Here is a 20,256-nt window from a genome sequence, read left to right as displayed (position 1 = left end):
TCTTGACTGAGACAAAATAAAATGGCTGGAACTGTACCTTTGACCTTGATTTTATTACAGATTTCTTTTTCCCAAAGCTAGTTTTGGACTACCCTGTTTCCTTTTGCATGGTTTTCCTTGTGAGGATGGATGACCTCATACTGAGCTTTTCCCCAGAATTATGTTGATGTGTCCAGTCATAAGAACAAATGTTTCCATCTTCACTGACCTATTTAATTGGAACAATTTCATGTGCCAATTCATACATCATCTCTCCATAAAAACAGAGTATAGCATATATAGCACATAATGCACATATGCTGAAGCTTGCAATAGGCACAGTCAGGGCTGGGAGAAACATCTTGCTGTTTTTTAAGACATGAGTACTGGCACTTCATTTTCAACAGAAAAGGACTACGCCATTCTGTAAGTTGTGCTAGCCTATTTCCTGCCATCTCAATCCAGTCATGACATCTCGTGACAACTCAACATATGTTAGTGTGTTGTTGTTACTGAAGCATCACACCAGACTCTGTTTTTTGATCATTTGTCTTATGGACTTATTTTTACCTGAGACTGCCAAAACTTTGCAATGAAAATTGGACTCTGACATCTCAGGCATTCAAAGTACTTGTTGGAAAGGCTGTGACTTAACTAGACAAGACAGGGCTCAGTAATGGTAAAATTAGGATATGTTCTAGAAGTGCCTACTCTTAATCCTTGGAGTTTTGGTCCTTCAGCTAGACACAGCTGCAAGGGTGGATCAATCAGGGAAGTCAGACTCCAAGCCTGAAAGGAGAGCGCTTTCCCATTTTGCCCACTCTGCAGTGCGCCGGCTGCCCAAGGGCACGCAGGCTCTTCAGGAAAGAAGCAGGGACGAAGCATTTCTGAAGAAGGAACAAACATTCCATCTCAAGTGAGGAACTGAAGAAGGAATTTGTTTATTGAGGGTAAGGGTGCAAGCAATATAAAAATCAAAAGCTTATCTGACTTTTCTTTCTCTGCTTCTCAAATGGGGGTTGGATTTTATTTGTACATTTTCTGAGGGTCCCGATCTGCTCATGGAATCCTTTATACAGGGGGAAGCTGTGGGACAGATTCCTAGAGATCCTTCGGGAGAACTCTCATTGGGCGGGCGGGAGTGTTGCTCATGTTGCCTACTTCTTTCCCTTCTGCTTCATGTGTATTACAAAATAGTCATTGCATGCGATGGTGAGCCCAGCAATTAGCGAGAAGAAGCTCTGGAAGCCCACTTTGCCGTCTCGGCACTGGTCCAGGTCCTTCATTATTTTGTCCACGGCCAGAGGGTCTTTTTGATTCTAAAAAAAGAACAAAGGCAAGAAATATCGGTCAGTGGTTACTGTGACAAGCTTCTCTGATTTGCCCTGTTGACAACCATTAAAATAATCTTCCAATTATCTGAACTCTTGTTTTAGGTTGTAAGTGATCTTTGGAGGTCACCTAAATGTATTTTTCTGCCTTGAAGGAGCATTTCAGTAAATTTGTATTATTAAGCTAGGAAAGAGGTTTCCGTGGTATCCTTTCATATAACTACAGGGATCTTAGGAACTGCCTATTTCAAGGAAGAGGAGATTCATGTCAGAGAAGCTAGATCAGGCCTCCTAATTCTCAGTCCACCACATTTGCCACTGTGAATCTGGCATGACCTCTGACCTGCTCTGCTTCTAGTTCAGTCGTTTCCACAATTTTCGAAATCAAGGATTCTGCCTAAGAACCCCCCTAAACTCCCCATTTTTTTTTGCAGTGTCAGCCTACATTCTCTTAACAAGTGCTTGTTTCTGATAACGTGGTCAAATCCTTGAAAAGGGAAACTCTGTAAGAAAAGATCGCGTTAAGATAATTTAGGGAGTAAGTTTGAGATCACTCCTGTTCCTAGTGAGGATGGTTAGAAGTGGGAAGCGTGGCTGCTCCTACAGGGGCCAGACCATCAACCAGGGAGGGAGATGTGGCCCTCTGGAGGTGTTAAGGTGTTCAGGGAAAGTCTCCATACTTCCACTGGTTGTGTACATGAGTGAGGGAACTCACGCCCAGCGTCTCAGGCATGCTGGATCTTTCCACCCTGCACCCAGAGACCCCCTAGGCTAAAGTAGCAGCATTTCCCAGTTGAGGACTGAAAACTCCGTCCTAAGCCATCAACTGCGACTCACTCTGTGGGGCTGCGTCCACTTTGGGCGGGTTTCAGTTAATTCTCGCTTCACCCCTGGCTTCCTGGCTGTGGTCAGAAGGAGTGAAATTTGGATGACACAGGGGTCAACTTTAGAAACAAAATGCTCTGTCAGAGCAGCAGGTGTGGATGTGCCTGGAATTAGGACCCATGCCTGGAGTAAATGACACCACCATGTTCGGTCCTCCGTATTCCATACACCCTTCATGTTTCTCATGCTGCAACACCTTCAGGGGGAAAGGGTCTGGGTCTCACATGATGTTCATCCTCACTTCGCATTTTATGCAGGGTTTAGTACGCGGAGAATGCCTTTGTGTGATGGGCAGGCTTATAATGAACCCGCATTTTATGCTTGCGGGGAAGGATCACAGAAAGCGGAAGTGTGGAGGTAATCGTGTCCAGCCCTCTCATTTACAGGGGCAGGAACCGAGGCCCAGACACCAAAGCCACCTGCCCAGTGTTAGGACAAAACCAGATCTTCTAACTCCTGGTCTGGGGCTGTTATTAGAGGATGTACAAAAGCAGAACAACAGCGTATTCTGCCCCCTTCTGGGCTAGCATTGTGGTAAGTGAAGCTGTGAGACGGCAGCTGGGCTACTGGTCTCTGTTTACTTAACTGGTGGTCATGACGTGTAATTAAGCGTACTGTAAAACCCCGTCTTTACGGAGTCAGGAGGCAGGGACCTGACGAATGTGCTAACCACCAGGCAGATGACAAGACACAGGACCCAGCCCTTTACCACCATCTCCCTTCACCCGTTAGAGGCTAATGCAGTTTTCTACTGCACACACAGTAATGATCCTTTCTTCCTTCCTTCCCTTTCCTTTTTTTTTTTTTTTAGATTTTATTTATTTATTTGACAGAGACAGCGCGCACAAGCAGGCAGAGCTGCAGGCAGAGGGAGAAGGAGAAGCAGGAGCCCCGCTGAGCAGGGAGCCCGACGTGGGGCTCGATCCCAGGACCCCAGGATCATGACCTGAGCCGCAGACAGCCACTTCACTCACTGAGCCACCCAGGCGCCCCAGTAACGATCCTTTCAAATGATCATAGAGTAGTGGCAGGGAGAGAGGGGCTTGCATTTCACGCTAGAATTTTGTCAGGCAACATTTCCCCTTCGGTTAAATACCACAACCATGTCTTGAGGGCCTACCATGTAAAAGGACGACTGTGCCTTGTGGCCTAATGTCTTGAGTGAGGTGTCTGAGCTGATGGCAGAGTCCTCTCCTAGTTGTGATGGGCCCCTCAGTCTGTGGGACTCAAGCTGTGTTCCTGTGCTCTCATAGCATTTTCCATGCGGAAAGCAGTGATTTCTGGAGTCATGACTGGCTCTCATTCAGCAGATGCTCGACATTGTTTCTTTATAGATTAGAGCAGGACACATATTTTTAAAAAGGCTTTATCTGAAGTGACTTAGGAAAAGATGCAAATTGCTCAGTGGATGTGACCAGAATGTGGCATCTCCAATGCCAGGTTTAGGACCTGAGGTGGCCACTTCCTGATGACTCTCCGGTGAAAGGCCTTTTTTCTCCATCTCTGTCTCAATGGACGTCTTGTAGTTATATGTGTGCAGCCTTATTTCACCTCCAAATCATAAGCTCCTCGAGGGACTGTGTCTTCTCCACGTTCTGCTTCCCCTCCTATATCTAACAGTCGGCACTCAATAATATTTAATAAATAAAGGAACAAAGACACCTTTCTACTAGTGGCCTCCACAGGGAAGGGATGGAAAGAGGAAGGAAAAGCCACCAGGGCTAGAAACACTGGTGTTCATGTCTGGTTCTTTCTGGGCCTTTCAGCACTTACTTCCAAAAATCCAGGGAACTCCTTTTCCATGAGTACTCTCAGGTCCTCCTTTGTTAAGTAGCCTTTATCCCCAGCAAACTTGTGAAACGTGAACATCATGGTTTCCATGGCATGTTCCATTTGAGATGGCATTTTGGTGAGGTCTGTTGAAACCTTTTAAAAGATGTAAAGAAAGAGTTTACATGAACTTTTAAGCCACACGTATTGCCAGTCTTCTGTGGGTAACTGGAAGGAAAGTCATTAGGTCACCCATGTGACCCTTTCTGGCTTTAACATTCAATGAATCTAAGGCCCAGTTCATCCCAGGTGTTGGGCCTCCTGCTGATGGAAATGGGCACCTCAGGTACTGATGCTCTGAATGAGGAATTTGTCTAGTTGTCCACTAATTCAGCATAAATCACCTAATGAGGAATAAAAACTCTAATCATTTAGAAAAGCAAGGTCAGTGTCCCTCCTTTTAACTGACAAAGCATCTACTGAAAGAGCAGAGGTTTCATCTTTTCTCTTGGCACTGGTACATGGGACTCTTAGATATGCCTGAATACCAACAACCCACACCGTCAAGCCTGGTTAATATTGAAAACTTCAACCCTCCAAGCTTAACTAGGAAACCTGATTCAGTATAAGTTTTTTAGAAATCTGCTAACAGGGCCCCTAGGTGGCACAGTTGGCTGAGTATCCGACTCTTGGTTTTGGCTCAGGTTGTGATCTCGGGGTCGTGAGATCGAGCCCTGCTCAGTGCGGAGTCTTCTTTTTATTTTATTTTTTTTTAAAGATTTTATTTATTTATTTGAGAGAGAGAGAGGGAGAGAGAGAGAGCACAGGCTGGGGGAGCAGCAGAGGGAGAGGGAAAAGCAGGCTTCCCGCTGAGCAGGGAGCCCAATGTGGGATCATGACCTGAGCCGAAGGCAGACACTTAACTGACTGAGCCACCCAGGTGCCCCAGCGCGGTGTCTTCTTAGCATTCCCTCTCCCTCCCCTTGCAATGCACCTGCCCCCACCCCCGCCACCATGCATATGCTCTCTCTCTCTTAAAAAAAAAAAAAAAAGAAATCTGCTTACAAATGAATTTTATCTGCTGGGTGTGTATTCTTTACTAAAGATCTGAACTTGTTATTGCTTGCAATACAGACATTTGCATCTCTGGTAGTAAAGTGCAGTTTCTCAAAGCTACCCAAAGCTTATTATCTAGTTTCTTGAAAAGGAACAAGTAACAGTATATCCCTAACTCCTTTGGGGACCTAGTTTTTGGCAGGAAGCACAGAAGAGCCACTCTGAGTCTGGGGCACAGTGGGAGAGCAAGAACTTTCCATCAGAAAATGTTTAAAAGGAGGGAAAGGAAACATGTCAGACCATTATATTCAGATATAATGATCTGCGGGCGTATGCCGCATCAAGACCCAGTGCCTGGTATTTAATAGAAGCTCGGTGGATTCTGGCTTAATTGGAAGGAATGCTTTGGCCAGAACAGAGTAGTTTTGGCTGACATCACTTAAGATCACACTAGTGGATAGAAAACAGGTGAACCTGAATGGAGACTGTAGTATACCACTCCAAAAACAAACAACAACAAAAAAACAAAAAAGCTCCAAAAGGGGAGCCTGGGTGGCTCAGTCAGTTAAGCAGCTGCCTTCTGCTCAGGTCATGATCCCAGGGTCCTGGGATGGAGCTCTGAATAGGGCTCCCTACTCAGTGGGGAGTCTGCTTCTCCCTCTCCCTCTTGCTGCTCCCCCTGCTTGCGCTCTCGCTCTCTCATTCTATCAAATAAATAAAATCTTAAAAAAAAAAAAAAAAGCCCCCGAAAACCCCACGTCACAGGAACAGGTTTTGAGCACAGGTTGACCGAGAGGCCTGCACCTTCCCTGGCTGAAGAGTGCCCAAAGAAACCAGAAACATGATTTCGGTCTGGTTCCTGCTGCCGGCCGATCTCTGTTCAACACAGATTTCTAAAGGCTATCTTTTACGGAAGAGAAGGTGGAGTTAGTTGGTGACCATGGGGATTGAGCAATTACACTTATGAACTGTAAATTCTACCCCCTAATCCCCAGAAAAGTGCAGGAACCAGCATGCCAAAGAATGTGCTACTCTAGAGAATGCTACACGCCAGACTCTGGTATGATTCATCTGAAAGGCAGTTCTCTTGGAGAGATCAGCAAATTAATGCTTCAAGGTCCACTGTGAGATGAATTCCAGGGGAGCCACACCCTTTTCCCTCCCTTCCTTCCTACACAGCCCCTGTGGTTGTTGATGGCAACCCACGGCGCTTAGATGGAGTTGCTCTTGCCTGGATTGTTCTGGAAGTCCAGCAATTTAAGAGAACTGAGCCGAATGAGTCACCTACGGGAGAAAGATATGGGATCCCACCCCAGTTCTGAAATCACTCAGGAAAAGACTCAGTGACCAGAAGTATAAAAAAACCTGTGTCTAAGCTCAGAGCAGTAGGGTACTTCACAACTGATTCCCAAAGATGCCAAAATTGGTACTGGCTGCCGGACACCCAGTTCACCTTCTGCACAGAGCAGAGCAGGGGGAAAGTGCACTGCAAAGCCAGAGAACTAAGAAAGGGGACACAGCACGGTAAGGACCCCTACAATGGAAGAACAGGCTAATTTAGGAACTTCTAAGAGATATAAGTTGCAAGCAGGAGACCTTGGCCACCCTTGAATATGTTCTTCAAGAGAATGAGGCCAGTCTAACCCACATTCGCTCAGGTCTTGGGTCACTCCAGTCCTACCCCTCCTTGTCCACATTCATTATGAAGTATTCCTCTCTGAAGCCACATGCCTGCCCCACTGGGTCCCCCATCTCCCCCTTACCATTTTATTTAAGAAATGGTCAGTAAGTACAGTAGCCAGCTGACTCCCTATTTGTCAGGTAGACCTTTTAAAATAAGAATGCAGAAAAGTGGGCGCCTGGGTGGCTCAGTCGTTAAGTGTCTGCCTTTTTGCTCAGGTCATGATTCCGGGGTCCTGGGATTGAGCCCCGCATCGGGCTCCCTGCTCCGCGGGAAGCCTGCTTCTCCCTCTCCCTCTGCTTCTCCCCCTGCTTGTGTTCCCTCTCTCTCTCTCTCTCTGTCAAATAAATAAATAAAATCTTAAAAAAAAAAGAAAATGCAGAACAGTGACTAGCCAGGAGTTCTTAGAGGTGAATAGCTTTGAAAACCAGAGGAGATGCCACAGTCTCATCAGGAACCGGTGCCCAGAGAGCACCGAGCACAGCTATGAGCAAATTATTCTGTTTGGAAGGAGGAGCCAGTGCACTGGTTTTAAAGTAAGATGAAGGAAAAGGGAGAAAAGTTGTGATTAGAACTGTTCTCTTAGCTAGTGGATGAGTCACGGAGCTTGTTCCCCAAGTGCAGCTCTTTGCTCCAGAGTCAGCGGCCCTCCCCTCTTGGGTGGGGCAGGCTGCAGGGCTGACCATTGGTAGCCAGAGTATCAAGTTCAGGGACCTGAATCTGGCGCTTCCATCCCTCCAATCCTGCGACACGCTCTGCTCCATTTTTGCTGGGGTGCCTTGGGCCTGGGGCTGAGAGGTGGCAGCATCCTCTCTGTACCCAGGACAACCCAGTCCTGCACCTGAAACACTCCATCCATTTACTCTTGCAGCTGTCTGTCTCTCTCTCAGATTTAAGATCCTCTAGGTTAAAAACTGTGAATTGTTCTATCTATGAACCACACAATAAGCATTTGCTAAATGAGCGAATAAATAAATCAGACAAGCTCCTTGGCAGGACCTGAAGTGCAGGTGTGACCACCCAGGTCTGGACTGAAAACCGTGTAGTTCAGAGCTCAGCAGAAGGATGTGAAGCTGGGAAGAGCTGGGGAAGGGGCCCACAGGGGCTGCCTGTAAATGGAACAGTAGGGTACAGAGGAAAGCACATTCCATGAGTGCAGGAAAAAAACATGTCCTGCTAAACAGGTCTGGCCGGACCCTGAACATGACTTCTCTTTCTCTTCTCACTCCTGCTGTTTTCTTGTATTTTGGTTCTCACTGTGAGCTCCACAGGCTGTAACTACCTCATCGTTCTTTCATTTTTTTATTGAGTCATTTTATTCCAATGTCTGTGTATCCTCCCTACCTGCTTGCCTGGGTAAGAGGTCTTTAAGATGGAGGCTCAGAACGCTTATAGTCTTTCTCCGTGTAGTTTTCTCTACAGAAAAGAATCTTGGACTCCACAAATTTAGTCACAGTGGTGGGAATTAAATTTTTCATTTCTGGTCCTCCTACCCTGAGCACCTGCTGTGCACATCCCTGATGTGAGGCTGGTGCGTGCGCACGCACACACTCTTTCTCTCTCTCCATGGTGCTTGCTTTTGAGGAGTTCACCAGCTAATGGCATACTGTTTAAAAATATATCCCGAATTCTAGCTAATTGTGTTTCTGATTCTTTCCCCACTAGATTGTGGGTTCCTTGAGCACCCTGCCCTCCCACAGCCTGCTCAATGAAGTGGTGAGAATCAAAGTGACAATAATGTACATTTTGATTCTCCTGGGAGTAGCAGGGAGCAGGAGGCCTCCTTAGAGAAGTGTCTGCTCCTGAGCAGTCCCAGATGTTTGCTCTGGACCCATGCCCAGATCCAGACCGTAATTTCAAAAAGGACACTTTTAAAGAGCAAGAAGGTCTGATTTACTTTGCTCTTCTGTGTCTTGTCTATACCCTAGTTTTCTTACGGCCCACCCAGAATATAATTGGCAGGGGGTCAGTCAAAACATCTGTTATTTAAAAATGTTTGAGGTTTCCTTCCTTTTGCTTTGGAGATTTTGAAAAGAAAAAAGCAAAAAGCTTTTTTTTTTTTAATTGAACACAGAAGGTATTTTTGAATTTGATCCCTAAAGAGAATTCAGAAAAAATGAATTGAGGCAATGGATCTGGATCCAGGCTGTCTCTCCCACCTCTCCCCAAACATAAAACTTGCTCACCAAAAAAGTGGGCAGCAAAGAAAAAGCTCCAGATGCAATGCAATAGGAAGAACTCAGAAGCCTTCTCTACCCCCAAGGGAGCACATCCACATTTCCTTGAAGAGTTGTCAGACATCAGCCGGAACTGGCAAAGAGTAGCCATTGCGACAACTGCTAGTAAATCCATTGGTGGGTTGGGTGGTAGTTACTTAGTGAAGGGGTAGGAAGTGCTGAAGATTGTCAAAAACATAAAATTTTTTTTTTGCTTCTGATGTGAGATTTCTAAATTGTTGAGTCCCCAGGAAAATGAACAGCTTAAGAAAGATGCTAAAACTTCATTCCAGCTTTCCTAGCACTCAGAGTTCTAATTTATATATCATAAGCCTGAAAAGATTCCATTGTTTCCCTCAACTTTGAAATCCTGGGCTGTATCCAAGGGCATACCAAGTGGGTAGTACTCTAAAAAAGCCACATTTTTGGAACTCTCATTGGAAAGCAGGGAGGCACCCAGTCTCAGCCCCACCCAGCCCAAGGCCTGACTTCACTGGGGTGGCTGCTTTAGGGACTGGTCAAAGGCCAGACACGGGAGGAAAAAGGCCCATCTCACGTTGTTTGCAAGAAAAGCCAGGGAAGAGCATCACCTAGAAATCAGTGTACTTTATGGCCAGTACACCCTCAAGAAGACTTGAAGAACTGAATAAGAAACTTCAAATGGTGGGTCAAGGACAATGATGAAGAAAGTAGCTTCTGGCTGTCAAGGAAAGCATATACGCCACGGAGAGACAAACAGAAACAGGACAGGAATCTGTGGGGGCCGGGCTGATGAAGAAATTTCACATGAGTTACATGAACTCATTTCTGCCCCAGCCTCTGGTATTATCCTTTGCAATTGGCTTGCATGTTGGAGGCAAAGATCACTGTCAGGGTGTTTCCATGAGCCTGGCCTCACCTGAAGCGCAGGATATAAAGATCCACTGCAGCAGTTTGGAAACTCAAGCTGCAGTGGGGTGGGGGTGAGGGTGGAAACCTGCAGCAACTGCTAAAAACGTCAACAGGAAGAGCTATCTCACACCTAAAGCTGAGGCAGCCTGCCAGCAGGCACCCGCGCCAATCCCCCAACAGTGGTGCGTCTCACCATGGCCCTGCCAATCCAGTTGCTGCCCTCACCCACAGTTCAGTCAAGAAACCTCTCCTTCAGATAGCTGGCCAGTCCCGGTGACTCACTTCCTCTTGGAAAATGCCCTCTGAGATGGCACAGTTCCCCTTCTCCTTCAGGGAGTGTTCTGTCGGAACCATCTGCAGAGAGTATTTGGAACCACTGGGGCCACACCCACATGGTCTCACAGCTGAGTCACGGGCCTGCACTAGGAGAATCTGGGAGCCCTTTGTGCTGGCCAGGCCCTGCACGATGCTCCCAGCTCCCCTTGGGAGGGAAGGAGGGGTGGGCTTGATGTATCTCAGGGTCTGGCCTAGGGCTCTGCTCTGCCTCTCTTAGCTGCTCGGCTTTCATAGGCTTTCCTCACCAGCCCCACCCACCCAACTTGGTGGAGTCAATTAGCTGGAGTCTAACTGGACAGTAAGCAGTGTCCAGGCTTGGAGAAAGCCGCATTCCTTTGGCTAAGCTCAAGTTGTGTGACCCGGTACCAACGGCAAGTCTGTCTGTCTCATTGCACGGGGCCAGGTTAATCTGGGTTGGGAGGTCTTTCGTCAAGGCTGCTCTTCCCCTCTGTATAGTTCCACTTGTTTAATGAAGATCGTAAGAAGGGAATCCTTTCGGGAGGGAAATCCCGTCCTATATTCCCCTCTCCGCCACCGCCGGCTAGCCGAGCTTTATAAAGAAAACAAACACACCTACACACAAATAACAGGTAGCCCAACCTGAAGCATCTGGGCGAGGGACTGAGCAGTGCCCTTGAGGAAGGGAGTCCGCCAGCTGCAACCCGTCCAGCTCGGGCCCTCCAGCTCACACACATCTGCGGGAGGTCAGCCCTCAGCCGGAGCCCACAAAAAACAGGCCAGCCAGGAAGGGGCGAGAAGCGGGGCTTCGGATAACTCGGGGGACTAGTGGAAAAGTAGGAAAAGTGGGAGTAAGGAGAAACGGAAAGGGAGGAGAGAGCAGAGGCTCCGAGGCGCCGACACCGCGGTCCTGGAATAAAGGACGAGCGCCCCTCCTCCAGTCCGCGAGGATCAAGGGCAGGGGCGCTGCCCGCCTCGCCCGGGTGTGGCCCAGGGCGCTGAGAAGTGGACACCCAGCAGTCCCCTGCGCCCGGAACAACCGCGCGAAGCCCGGGCAGCCGATGGGGGGCTTCCCCGGGCGCCGGTCGGGGCTGGGGAGCGGCCGGGGAGCGGCGGGCGGAACTCACCTTGGCCCGAGGCGCGGCTGGGACGATTTGCTGGCTGGGACGCACGGCCAGTGAGCGGAGCGCGGCGGGCTGGAAGCCTTAGTACGCGGAGGGGTGGGGGGGGGAGGGGGAGGCAGGAGGAGCCTGGGCCGGTGTCCGCGCCGCGCTCACCCCACCCCTTCCCCCGCCCTCCTCTTCCTGTCCCCCCGCCACGCCGGGCGCAGGCACACACCCTCCCGGCCGTGCTGCCGCGCCCGGACCTCCCCACCCGCTCTCACCTCGCCCGAGAGCATTCTTGTGACCATCAATTCCTACTCGAGGGCCCTCGGATATTTCAGGACATCCCCACCCTGGGCCGTGCCCTTCCTCTCAGGTTTGGTTTTAGAGAGTGAGCGCGCCAGGAAATCAAAGAATCCAGCCGTTCTGCGGGTGGGGCGCGCTGGCCCAGAACCAGATGTAGGCGGCTCTTCGGTAACCTGCAGGGCTAGGACTAGACGGTACCGCAGGGAGGGAGGGCACGTGGTGTTCTAACGACCGCCAAAGCGTCGTATTCTCAGATTAGGCCCAGGACGTGAGTCCGGAGGGTCTTCGTGGCCTGTGCCCGTCAGCCTACGCCTGGGGGAGAAGCCCTGCGTGTGCTTGCCCGGCGGGGGTGAGGGGGGCTTGGAGGGTGCTGTTGGCTAGTTGGCTCCCACATGAACCCTTTGTTGAACAAGGGATTGACTCCTCAGTGTGTATGGCTCCACGTGGTGGACAGTGCAGCTTCAGTTGTGGTTGACGTCGGTAAGACCAAAGTTCCTAAGCCTCCTTTTTGTCCTGTAATTGGCCTGTTTGGTTCTCGAAGCCCTGTAGGAGAAATTTCTGGAAGAAATTTAGAGAAAACCTAAGTGTTTCTAGTGGATGCACAGTGTTTCCCTCCTCCCCCCATTTATTTTAACTGCTGTTTAGGGTTAAATGCAAACTACTAGCAGTTGGTGCAAAAGGGCCCAGTCCCAAGTCCTGGGTTTTCCTTTGTTCCCAGGGGAGGTCCTGGGAGGAGTGGAGTGAGTGATCCTAAAGGAATGAGCAGACTCGGGGAATCCTCCAAGTGCTACCATGTGACTAATCTTGCCTCTTGCTAGGAAAACCCAATTTGGGTTTCAATTCTCACTCACGCTGGGTTCCTGCAACCCTGGTGGTGACTGTTCAGGGGGTAGTTCTTAAAAATCTTGCCATATGCTTCCCAAGGTTTTCCCAGGCCCCAGGTTATAGTCAAGAGTGGAGAAAATCCTGGATCCCGTTAGTCCCAGGGAAGATGCAGCTGGTTTTAGAATGAGAACACCTGAGTTTGTATACTCTCACTTACTTGATTTCTTCATTTGATCCACAAACCTTTATGAATGCTCAGTATATGTGGCAGGCCCTGGGCATTCAGTTTCTTCCCTCATAGAGCTTCCAATCTAGTTGGAAGATGGAAAAGCAAACAATTAAAATCCGGTGCCCCCAGTGAATGGTAGAGGACACTAGGGGATACTTCGAGAATGTTGACTCCAAGTGGTCACAGAACAATTCCTGGAGGAGGCAACATTTGGTCGATGTTTTAAAAATAACAATGATACTTATTGTGACTTTTAAATCTGATTATAAAACAGGTTGTATTCTTATTATAGGTTTGGAAAATATACCAATGTATGGAAAAGAAAATACAATTATTTGTAAACCTATGAACCAAAGATAAACATTTCTGTGTTTTCTAGTCTTTTTATACATCTATTATATATGTGTGTGTGTGTGTGTGTGTTTGTGTGTATACGTGCACGCACTTACACACGCGCACGTATTTGTAATTTGGGGATTTGGGGGGACGGGGATTTTAAAAAATTGAACCCAGAGGGGATTCTCAAATTTGGTCCCTAAAGCAAATTCAGAAAAAATGAATTAAGGCAATGGATCTGGATCCAGGCTGTCTCTCCCACCTCTCCCCAAACATAAAACTTGCTCACCAAAAAAGTGGGCAGCAAGGAAAAAGCTCCAGATGCAATGCAATAGGAAGAAAGAACTCAGAAGCCTTCTCTACCCCCAAGGGAGCACATCCACGTTTCCTTGAAGAGTTGTCAGACATCAGCTGGAACTGGCAAAGAGTAGCCATTGCGACAACTGCTAGTAAATCCATTGGTGGGTTGGGTGGTAGTTACTTAGTGAAGGGGTAGGAAGTGCTGAAGATTGTCAAAAATATAAAACATTTTTTTTTGCTTTTGATGTGAGATTTCTAAATAATTGTGATCACACTGATTATAGAATTGTGTGTTCTATTTTTGTTCCATAATACTTTATCTTTTTGCTTTCTTTCTTTCTTTCTTTCTCTTTTTTTCTCTCTCTTTTTTCTTTTTACTATTTTCTGTCATTAAATATTTGTCAAGAACATGCTCATTCATTCACTCATTCTTTTTTTTTTTTCCCCCTATTCAACTACACTGTAGCTTCTCTGCTCTCTTCTCCTGGTTGCTGGTGCCAGACTCTGAGGCCGCCCAGGTCCTAGTAGCTGTGGCTCCAAAGACGGAGGGAACTGGGTTTCTGAAACCCTGTTAAGTGCTGAGGATGCAGTGGTGAAAGTGGTCAGTAGGATGGCCGCTATCTCTGCCTTTGTGCAGCTTTTTATGATTTTGTACTGGTAGGTCCATAAAGTCCCATGTATCTGCCATGCTTATTAAAATCTCCCTCTAGAAGAGGTTGTACCAGGCAGTTCTTTCTTTTTTTTTTCTTTTTAAAGATTTTGTTTATCTGACAGAGAGAGAGAGAGCACATAAGCAGGGGGAGCGGCAGGCAGAGGGAGAGGGAGAAGCAGGCTCCCCACTGAGCAGAGAGCCTGACACAGGGCTCTATCCCAGGACCCTGGGATCATGACCTGAGCCGAAGGCAGACGCTTAACCAACTGAGCCACCCAGGCGCCCCTAGGCAGTTCTTTCTTGAGAAAGTAGTCATGCCTTGTAGACCACGTGCATACAGTGGAGCCAACTCTGTTTCCTTAGTGACAACCAATCAGATCAGGCAGCAGTGCCTGAGCCAGAGTTGCCCAGCAAGGATGGTAGAGTAGCAGGGGGAAGGGGAGCTGTGCAGAAAGAAACAGAATGGCTCTGTGAAAAATCAATAAAAGAAAATCTTGTTTAAAGTGGAGTCAGGAAGGGGGAGCTCTCATGCCCTAGCGCTCCTCAATTGCAGACCCAAAAGGAAGACAGGGACCTTGCAGGTGGATGCTACTTTACTATCCAGACGGGAGGGAGGAAGGCTTTCTAGCACAGTCCAGCCAATGAGAGACTGTCACAATTCAGCCAATGAAAAGCCACTACCCTTCACATTCCCAGTTTACTTGAATGGACTTGATGTTTATAATAGTGCCTGTGAACTTCCATTTTCCTCTATAAAAGAGCAGTCCTCCTTTGTTCTCCTGACTTGCCTACGTTTGCTTGTCCCAGTTTGTAATTCTCTGCTATTCCCAAATAAGCCCGTATTAGCTGGTAAAATAACTGGCAGTTTTATTGTTTAGAGTAACAGCCATCCAAGGAATGGGAACAGAGACCTGACTCAGTGTGGTCCCTGGAGTGAAGAGAAGGCAATGTTGAAGCTCTCCACCAGGTCTATGGTATGTTCTAGTACACTAAATGCTAGGAGCGGGGGACATTGTTCCACTACTGAGACAGCATTGTGAGTTGTCCCTCTTCTTTCTCAGGGTGGACACAAAACCCATTACCCGGTGGTTCTTAACTTTTTGGGGTTTGTAGCTGCAGCCCAGAGGGCGGCCTGTTTACCAGAAATGTGTGCTCTTCCCATCAGAGTGGACAGGAGTACTCAGCCAGAATTAGGATCCCAGCACCTCTTGCACTTAGGTGGGACTCTGACCAGGCACCCGCTGAATGGAACTGGGAGTGATGTGTCACTTGCAGACCAAATTGGTTAAGAGGTGACTTTACCACATTTTTTCTTTCCCTCTGCTAGATACTGAGGCTTTAGGGTTGGAAGAATCACAGCTGAAGGAGCCCGAGTTACTGAATCACGAGTGGAGGAAAACCACCTGCTAATTAGGCACAGCTTCGTTGGAACAGTTAAGTGGGTGAGATAGAAAACTGGAATTTGGGGGTTTACTTGTTACAGCATAACCCTAACAGATAGAATGGCATTCTTTTGAGTGCTAGAAATTTTGGCAGCACACTCAGAAAGATTAAGTGGTGCACATAAGAGTTACACTATTATGCTGATCACACATCAGCGCTGTGGCATGTTCGAGAACCAGCTTTTGTCCCCGAGACTCTGTTGGAGCCTCACGAGGCACAGTCCTCCCAGGTCTGGTAAATACGTACACCTTTTTGTTTCTTCGTGTGTATCAAGTTGCGCCTGTAGCACACAGAAACTGTGTGCAGCCTAGCTCCACATTCTGTTCGCCCAGAAACTGTGTTATTGGTGTGAATCATAGTTGTAGCAAAAGAACGTTTCATCTGTCAGTGAGGGAGCCCTGAGGAGTCACCGCAATCCTCCATGGCACTTCAGTGGAAAACCACAGATGTATGGTTGCCTGGTCAAGACGAGTTGCTGGCAATCCAGAAAACAAAACAAAACAACAAACCCCCCAGTGTGGGACACCCTAAACAGGGAAGTGTAATTTATTAAACCTTTTCCATATTTTTTGAACATTTAGGTTGTTACTGCCATATATAATGATATACAATAGGACTACCTTTGAATAAACATCTTTGCCCACCTGTTTATTGTCTTGGGATCGACAAGTCGGGCTTCGATTGTGTGGGGGCAGACAAGAGGGAAAAGCATGTGCCAGAGCATGGAATTGTGGAGTAGTGCTTCTGTCCCAGGAATTGCTCCAGTCCTGAGAGGAAGTGCCTTTCCTGGGGCACCTGAGATACTCTTCTAAGGAGCTTTGAGCTTGTTTTTGGAGGTAACAGGGAGTCACTGAAGAATGTTCAAGGAGTGTGAGTGGCTACCCCCTTACCAGCTGCCAGGCTCTGGGCAGTCATCACACCACTGTGAACTAGAGTCTCCTTCTGGGTAAAATAGGGAGAGACACCGATCTTCTGGGGTGACAGAAAAAAATGAAGCAGTGAGTGACCATGAAGGCACCAGCTCTGCCCAGCAGGCAGCGGGTTCTGCACAGCGGATCCAGCTTCTGTGTGGTCCCTCCCTCTGTGAAGCAGAAGCTCTAGGGAGGCCAAGCAAGGCTCAAGGTCTGTAGTGTGTGGTTGGTGGGCAAACGCCTTTGAGCGTCTTCCCTCCAGGGCACCGGAGGGTTCCATAGAGCCTGTCTTTGCTGTGCTAACTTACCTCGTGGGGCAGCAAAAGCTGAAGGACTGTAGCTTGCCTATCTTCTTCCCTCCCTTCCTTCCTTTTAAACACAGAACTCTTAGTTGGGGGTTGGAAACTACCTGCTTCTTCTGTAGGTGAGCTGCAAATTCTAATGATTATAATCTATCAGATATTCACTGAGTGCCTTCTTCTTTTTTTTTTTTTTTAAACTTAGCACCTTCCAATACCTGGTATGGTCTGGGTACTGTGGCTATGTCAATGACCAAGATAGACAAATTTCTGAGGCCTTACATTCTAGTGGGAAAGACAAACAAAATACAAGTAAAGGAGAAAGCTAAACTAATATAAAAATTGTGGTGGGTTGTAATGAGGGCCATGATGGGAAAAGCAAGAGTCCGAATGAGAGAAAAATTGAAGAGGACATGTTTTAGGTAAAAAGTCAGGGAAGAGGGAAGCCTGGGTGGCTCAGTGGGTTAAGTGTTTGCCTTCAGCTCAGGTCATGATGCCATGACCCTGGGATGGAGTCCCTCATCGGGCTCCTTGCTCGGTGGGGAGCCTGCTTCTCCCTCTGCCTGGCGCTCCCCCTGCTTGTGCTCTCTCTCTCTCTGACAAATAAATAAAATCTTGAAAAAAAAAGTCATGAAAGAGTACACTGAAGACTTAGAGGAAGACGAGGAACCAGGGTTGCACATAGAGCAGGGGCTAGGAGGAAGCTTTCCCCGTGGAGGGAAAAGCAAGTGCAGAGCCTGGGAGGTGGGCAGGGGAAGTGAGCCTGCAGCATGGTGCAGAGCAGAGGGGAGGGTGACAGGACATGAGGTAGAAGGCACAATTTGCTAGGTCTTAGCATGGTGGTTAAGAGCACAGCCTTGTCAATCCTATTTTCTGTGCCTCTCATTAGCCACCTAAGCTTTCCAAATTTTAGTTTTCTCATTTGGAAAAGGGACTTGATCTTAGTACCTGGCTCACAGGGATGTTGCGAATATAAATGAGAAAATGCATGTAAATGCTTAGCTGAGTGCCTGGCACGTAGGAAGTGCCACACTCATGTTAATCATAATTATTATTAAATGGAGGGTAGGTTGGAGCGGGATGGGCCTGTATTGAATCCTGGCTCTGCTGCAGGATTTTTTTGTGCCATGGGCAGGTATGTCTCTATGCCTTCTGTTCTTCATCTAAGAACAGAATTTTAATTCCTTAAATTTCTGTCCTGGGGAGTAATTGTTACGGGAATTATATGAGGTGATTTATGTGCAGCCATCCTGATGGTAGGAACCAACCCCTCAAGGTCTCATAATTATTATTATTTTTTTAAAGATTTTATTTATTTGAAAGAGAGAGCGAGCAAGCACAGAGGGAGAGGGAGAAGCAGACTCCCTGTTGAGCAGAGAGCTGGACATGGGGCTCCATCCCAGGACCTCGAGATCATGACCTGAGCCGAAGGCAGACGCTTAATCCACTGAGCCACCCAGGTGCTCCAGGTCTTATAATTATTTAAAAATATTTTCCAGGAGGGGTGACCTGGTGGCTCAGTCGTTAAACGTCTGCCTTTGGCTCAGGTCATGATCCCGGGGTCCTGGGATCGAGCCCCACGTTGGGCTCCCTGCTTGGCGGGAGGCCTGCTTCTCCCTCTCCCACTCCCCCTGTTTGTGTTCCCTTTCTTGCTGTGTCTGTCTCTGTCAAATAAATAAATAAATAAAATCTTAAAAAAATTTTTTTCCCCTGGATATTACAGCCTCTTAGTAAACACTCCAAAAGAGACAATCAAAACCTAAATGAAAATCTGTTATAAGTTTGTGAATTGGGCACCTGGGTGGCACCATCGGTTAGGCATCTGAGTCTTGGTTTAGGCTCAGGTGATCTCAGGGTCATGATATCAGGGTCGTGAGATCGAGCCCCAAGTCAGGCTCTGGGCTCAGTGCAGAGTCTGTTTAAGATTCTCTCTCTCTCTCTCCCCTTCTCCCCCTCCTTCTCTCTCTCTCTCTTTCTCTATCTCAAATAAATAAAAAAATCTCAAAACAAAACAAAACAAAAGCTTGTGAATCTACTTGTGTTATGGGTTGGGGTGGACAACAAAGAAAAATCTGGGAATTTTAGCTTTCCTTTTCCATTTTTCTCGACACGAGAGACCCTGATTTCCCTGGTCTCTTGCAAGGAGGAAGAAGAAAAGACCCTGAACTTTGAGTTAAGTAATAGAACACCAGCTTGTCTGAACCCCAAGAATGCTTGGTGCTGGATGCAAACTCTGCTGGGGGGGGTGGGGGGTGGGGAGCCACTTCTTATGGGCTGTAATCGGCCAGTCTCACGTGCAGTCCCTCTTCCCTTATTAACACTTGAGGGCAAGTGGTGCTCCAGGCAGAAATTCTGGGGCCTGTATGAAAAAAAGTTGTTTAAGCCACAGAGACTGTGTGTTCATTGGTGATACTGGAATGTGGCAGGGGAGGGCTCAGATCTATGGGGCCCTGGTGAGTCAAACTCTTTGTGAAAAGCTGGCTGCTTTGGGGGCCCCTGGGTGGCACAGTCGGCTGAAAGTCTGGCTCTTGGTTTCGGCTGGCTCAGGTCGTGATCTCGGGGGTCGTCGTGATCTCGGGGTTGTGCGATAGAGCCCTGCCTCCGGCTCAGAGCTCAGCGAGGAATCTGCTAAAATTTCTCTCTCTCCCTCTCCCTGCCCCTCCCTGCCCCTCCCTGCGCGAGCGCGCGCGCACTCTCTGTCTAAATAAATAAATCTTAAAAAAAGAAAAAGAAAAGCTGGCTGCTTGGTTAGAACTGATGACAGCGTCAGCCAGCAGCTAGCGCTGGGGTTTCCGGGCTGGAAGCAAGGGGAAGCTGCAGTGAGGCGCCCTCGGGGATTTGCGCGGGGAGAGGGTGTGTCCTTGCTTCCCAGCTAATGCTGTGGGGCCCTCTGGTGGCTGCAGGCGAGTAGCTCCGCTGTGGTGGTTGCTTTTTTCAGCGTGGCCTCAGTAGAATAAGGGGCAGGATTAAATAACTTAAATAACTTACCTAAGGGCATATTATGGCCCTGTCAGAACCCACACTAAGCCTAGTCGCGAAGCCTCACTCTTGCCACCACCCCTCTCTGCCTTTCTTTGGGTAGAGCAACAACGAGGACAGTAGCTGCTTCGGAATATAACGGGAATCTAGGCGGGAACAGGAGCAGTGTTCATGAGTAGCTCTGATGGGAGGTCCTGTGTGTGGCCAGTGTCGCACAAGTGTAGACCGTAAGCCCGGTAGGATTCAGAACAGTAGGCTCGTTATTGGCTAGGACCCTTAGGAATAATTTATGGGAGACACAGGGTTTGAAGTGAGCCTTGAAGGTTGGGTGCTGTCCCCTCTGATGGGCGTTGGTGTGGCACGTGGAACACGTACAGAGAGGAGGGCAGTTGGGGTAGGAGGAACAGAACTACAGAGGGGTGAACGTCAGGACGCATTTGGGGAAACAGTAAGTGCAACTGGAAAAAGGCTTGGGTGGCGGGAAGGACTAGCTTGAACTCCAGGCTAGAGATTTAAATTGCAGAACAATAAACCACAATAGCTGGAGTAGCCAACTGGAGCAGGGAGAGTGGGAGCCAGAAGATGATGGTGGGGATGATGCAGCCCTGAATTCGAATGATGGTGGTGACAGTGGGCAGGAGGGTGCAGCCCGGGCACCTGTATTACTGTTGTGCCTGCCAAACACAGGGTGGAGACACTGGTTGGGGAAGGAAGGTGCTGAACAAGGTGCTGGTGGGATTGCAGGTGTAAATCACCTACTTTGTGATTAG

General features: G+C 48.1%; 1 protein-coding gene across 1 annotated transcript; it reads right to left on the bottom strand.

Annotated features, from left to right (window-relative positions):
- Positions 1 to 891: 891 nt before the first annotated feature.
- On the bottom strand, positions 892 to 11,338 carry S100A10 (S100 calcium binding protein A10). Its single transcript, XM_028088311.1, has 3 exons — positions 11,231 to 11,338; positions 3,969 to 4,121; positions 892 to 1,298 (listed from the first exon to the last, which is right to left on the bottom strand). Exons 2-3 carry the CDS (start codon positions 4,098 to 4,100, stop codon positions 1,137 to 1,139), a joined length of 294 nt encoding a protein of 97 aa, XP_027944112.1. The 5' UTR covers positions 4,101 to 4,121; positions 11,231 to 11,338; the 3' UTR covers positions 892 to 1,136.
- Positions 11,339 to 20,256: the final 8,918 nt, after the last annotated feature.

The sequence above is a fragment of the Eumetopias jubatus genome, unplaced genomic scaffold (assembly GCF_037043125.1).
Source record: "Eumetopias jubatus isolate StellerSeaLion01/CBP00866 unplaced genomic scaffold, mEumJub1_p1.0 scaffold_4, whole genome shotgun sequence".
NCBI classification, from domain to species: Eukaryota; Metazoa; Chordata; class Mammalia; order Carnivora; family Otariidae; genus Eumetopias; species Eumetopias jubatus.
The sequence above is the reverse complement of the archived record's forward strand: the minus strand, read 5'-3'. Positions and strand labels throughout refer to the sequence as shown.

Bases quoted from the DNA above. Each gene is read 5' to 3' on its own strand.
- S100A10 (XM_028088311.1), bottom strand. From the start codon at position 4,100: ATGCCATCTCAAATGGAACATGCCATGGAAACCATGATGTTCACGTTT. The intron at 1,299-3,968 runs GTAAGTGCTGAA...TTCTTTTTTTAG, and splicing joins AGTTCCCTGGATTTTTGGAA to AATCAAAAAGACCCTCTGGC.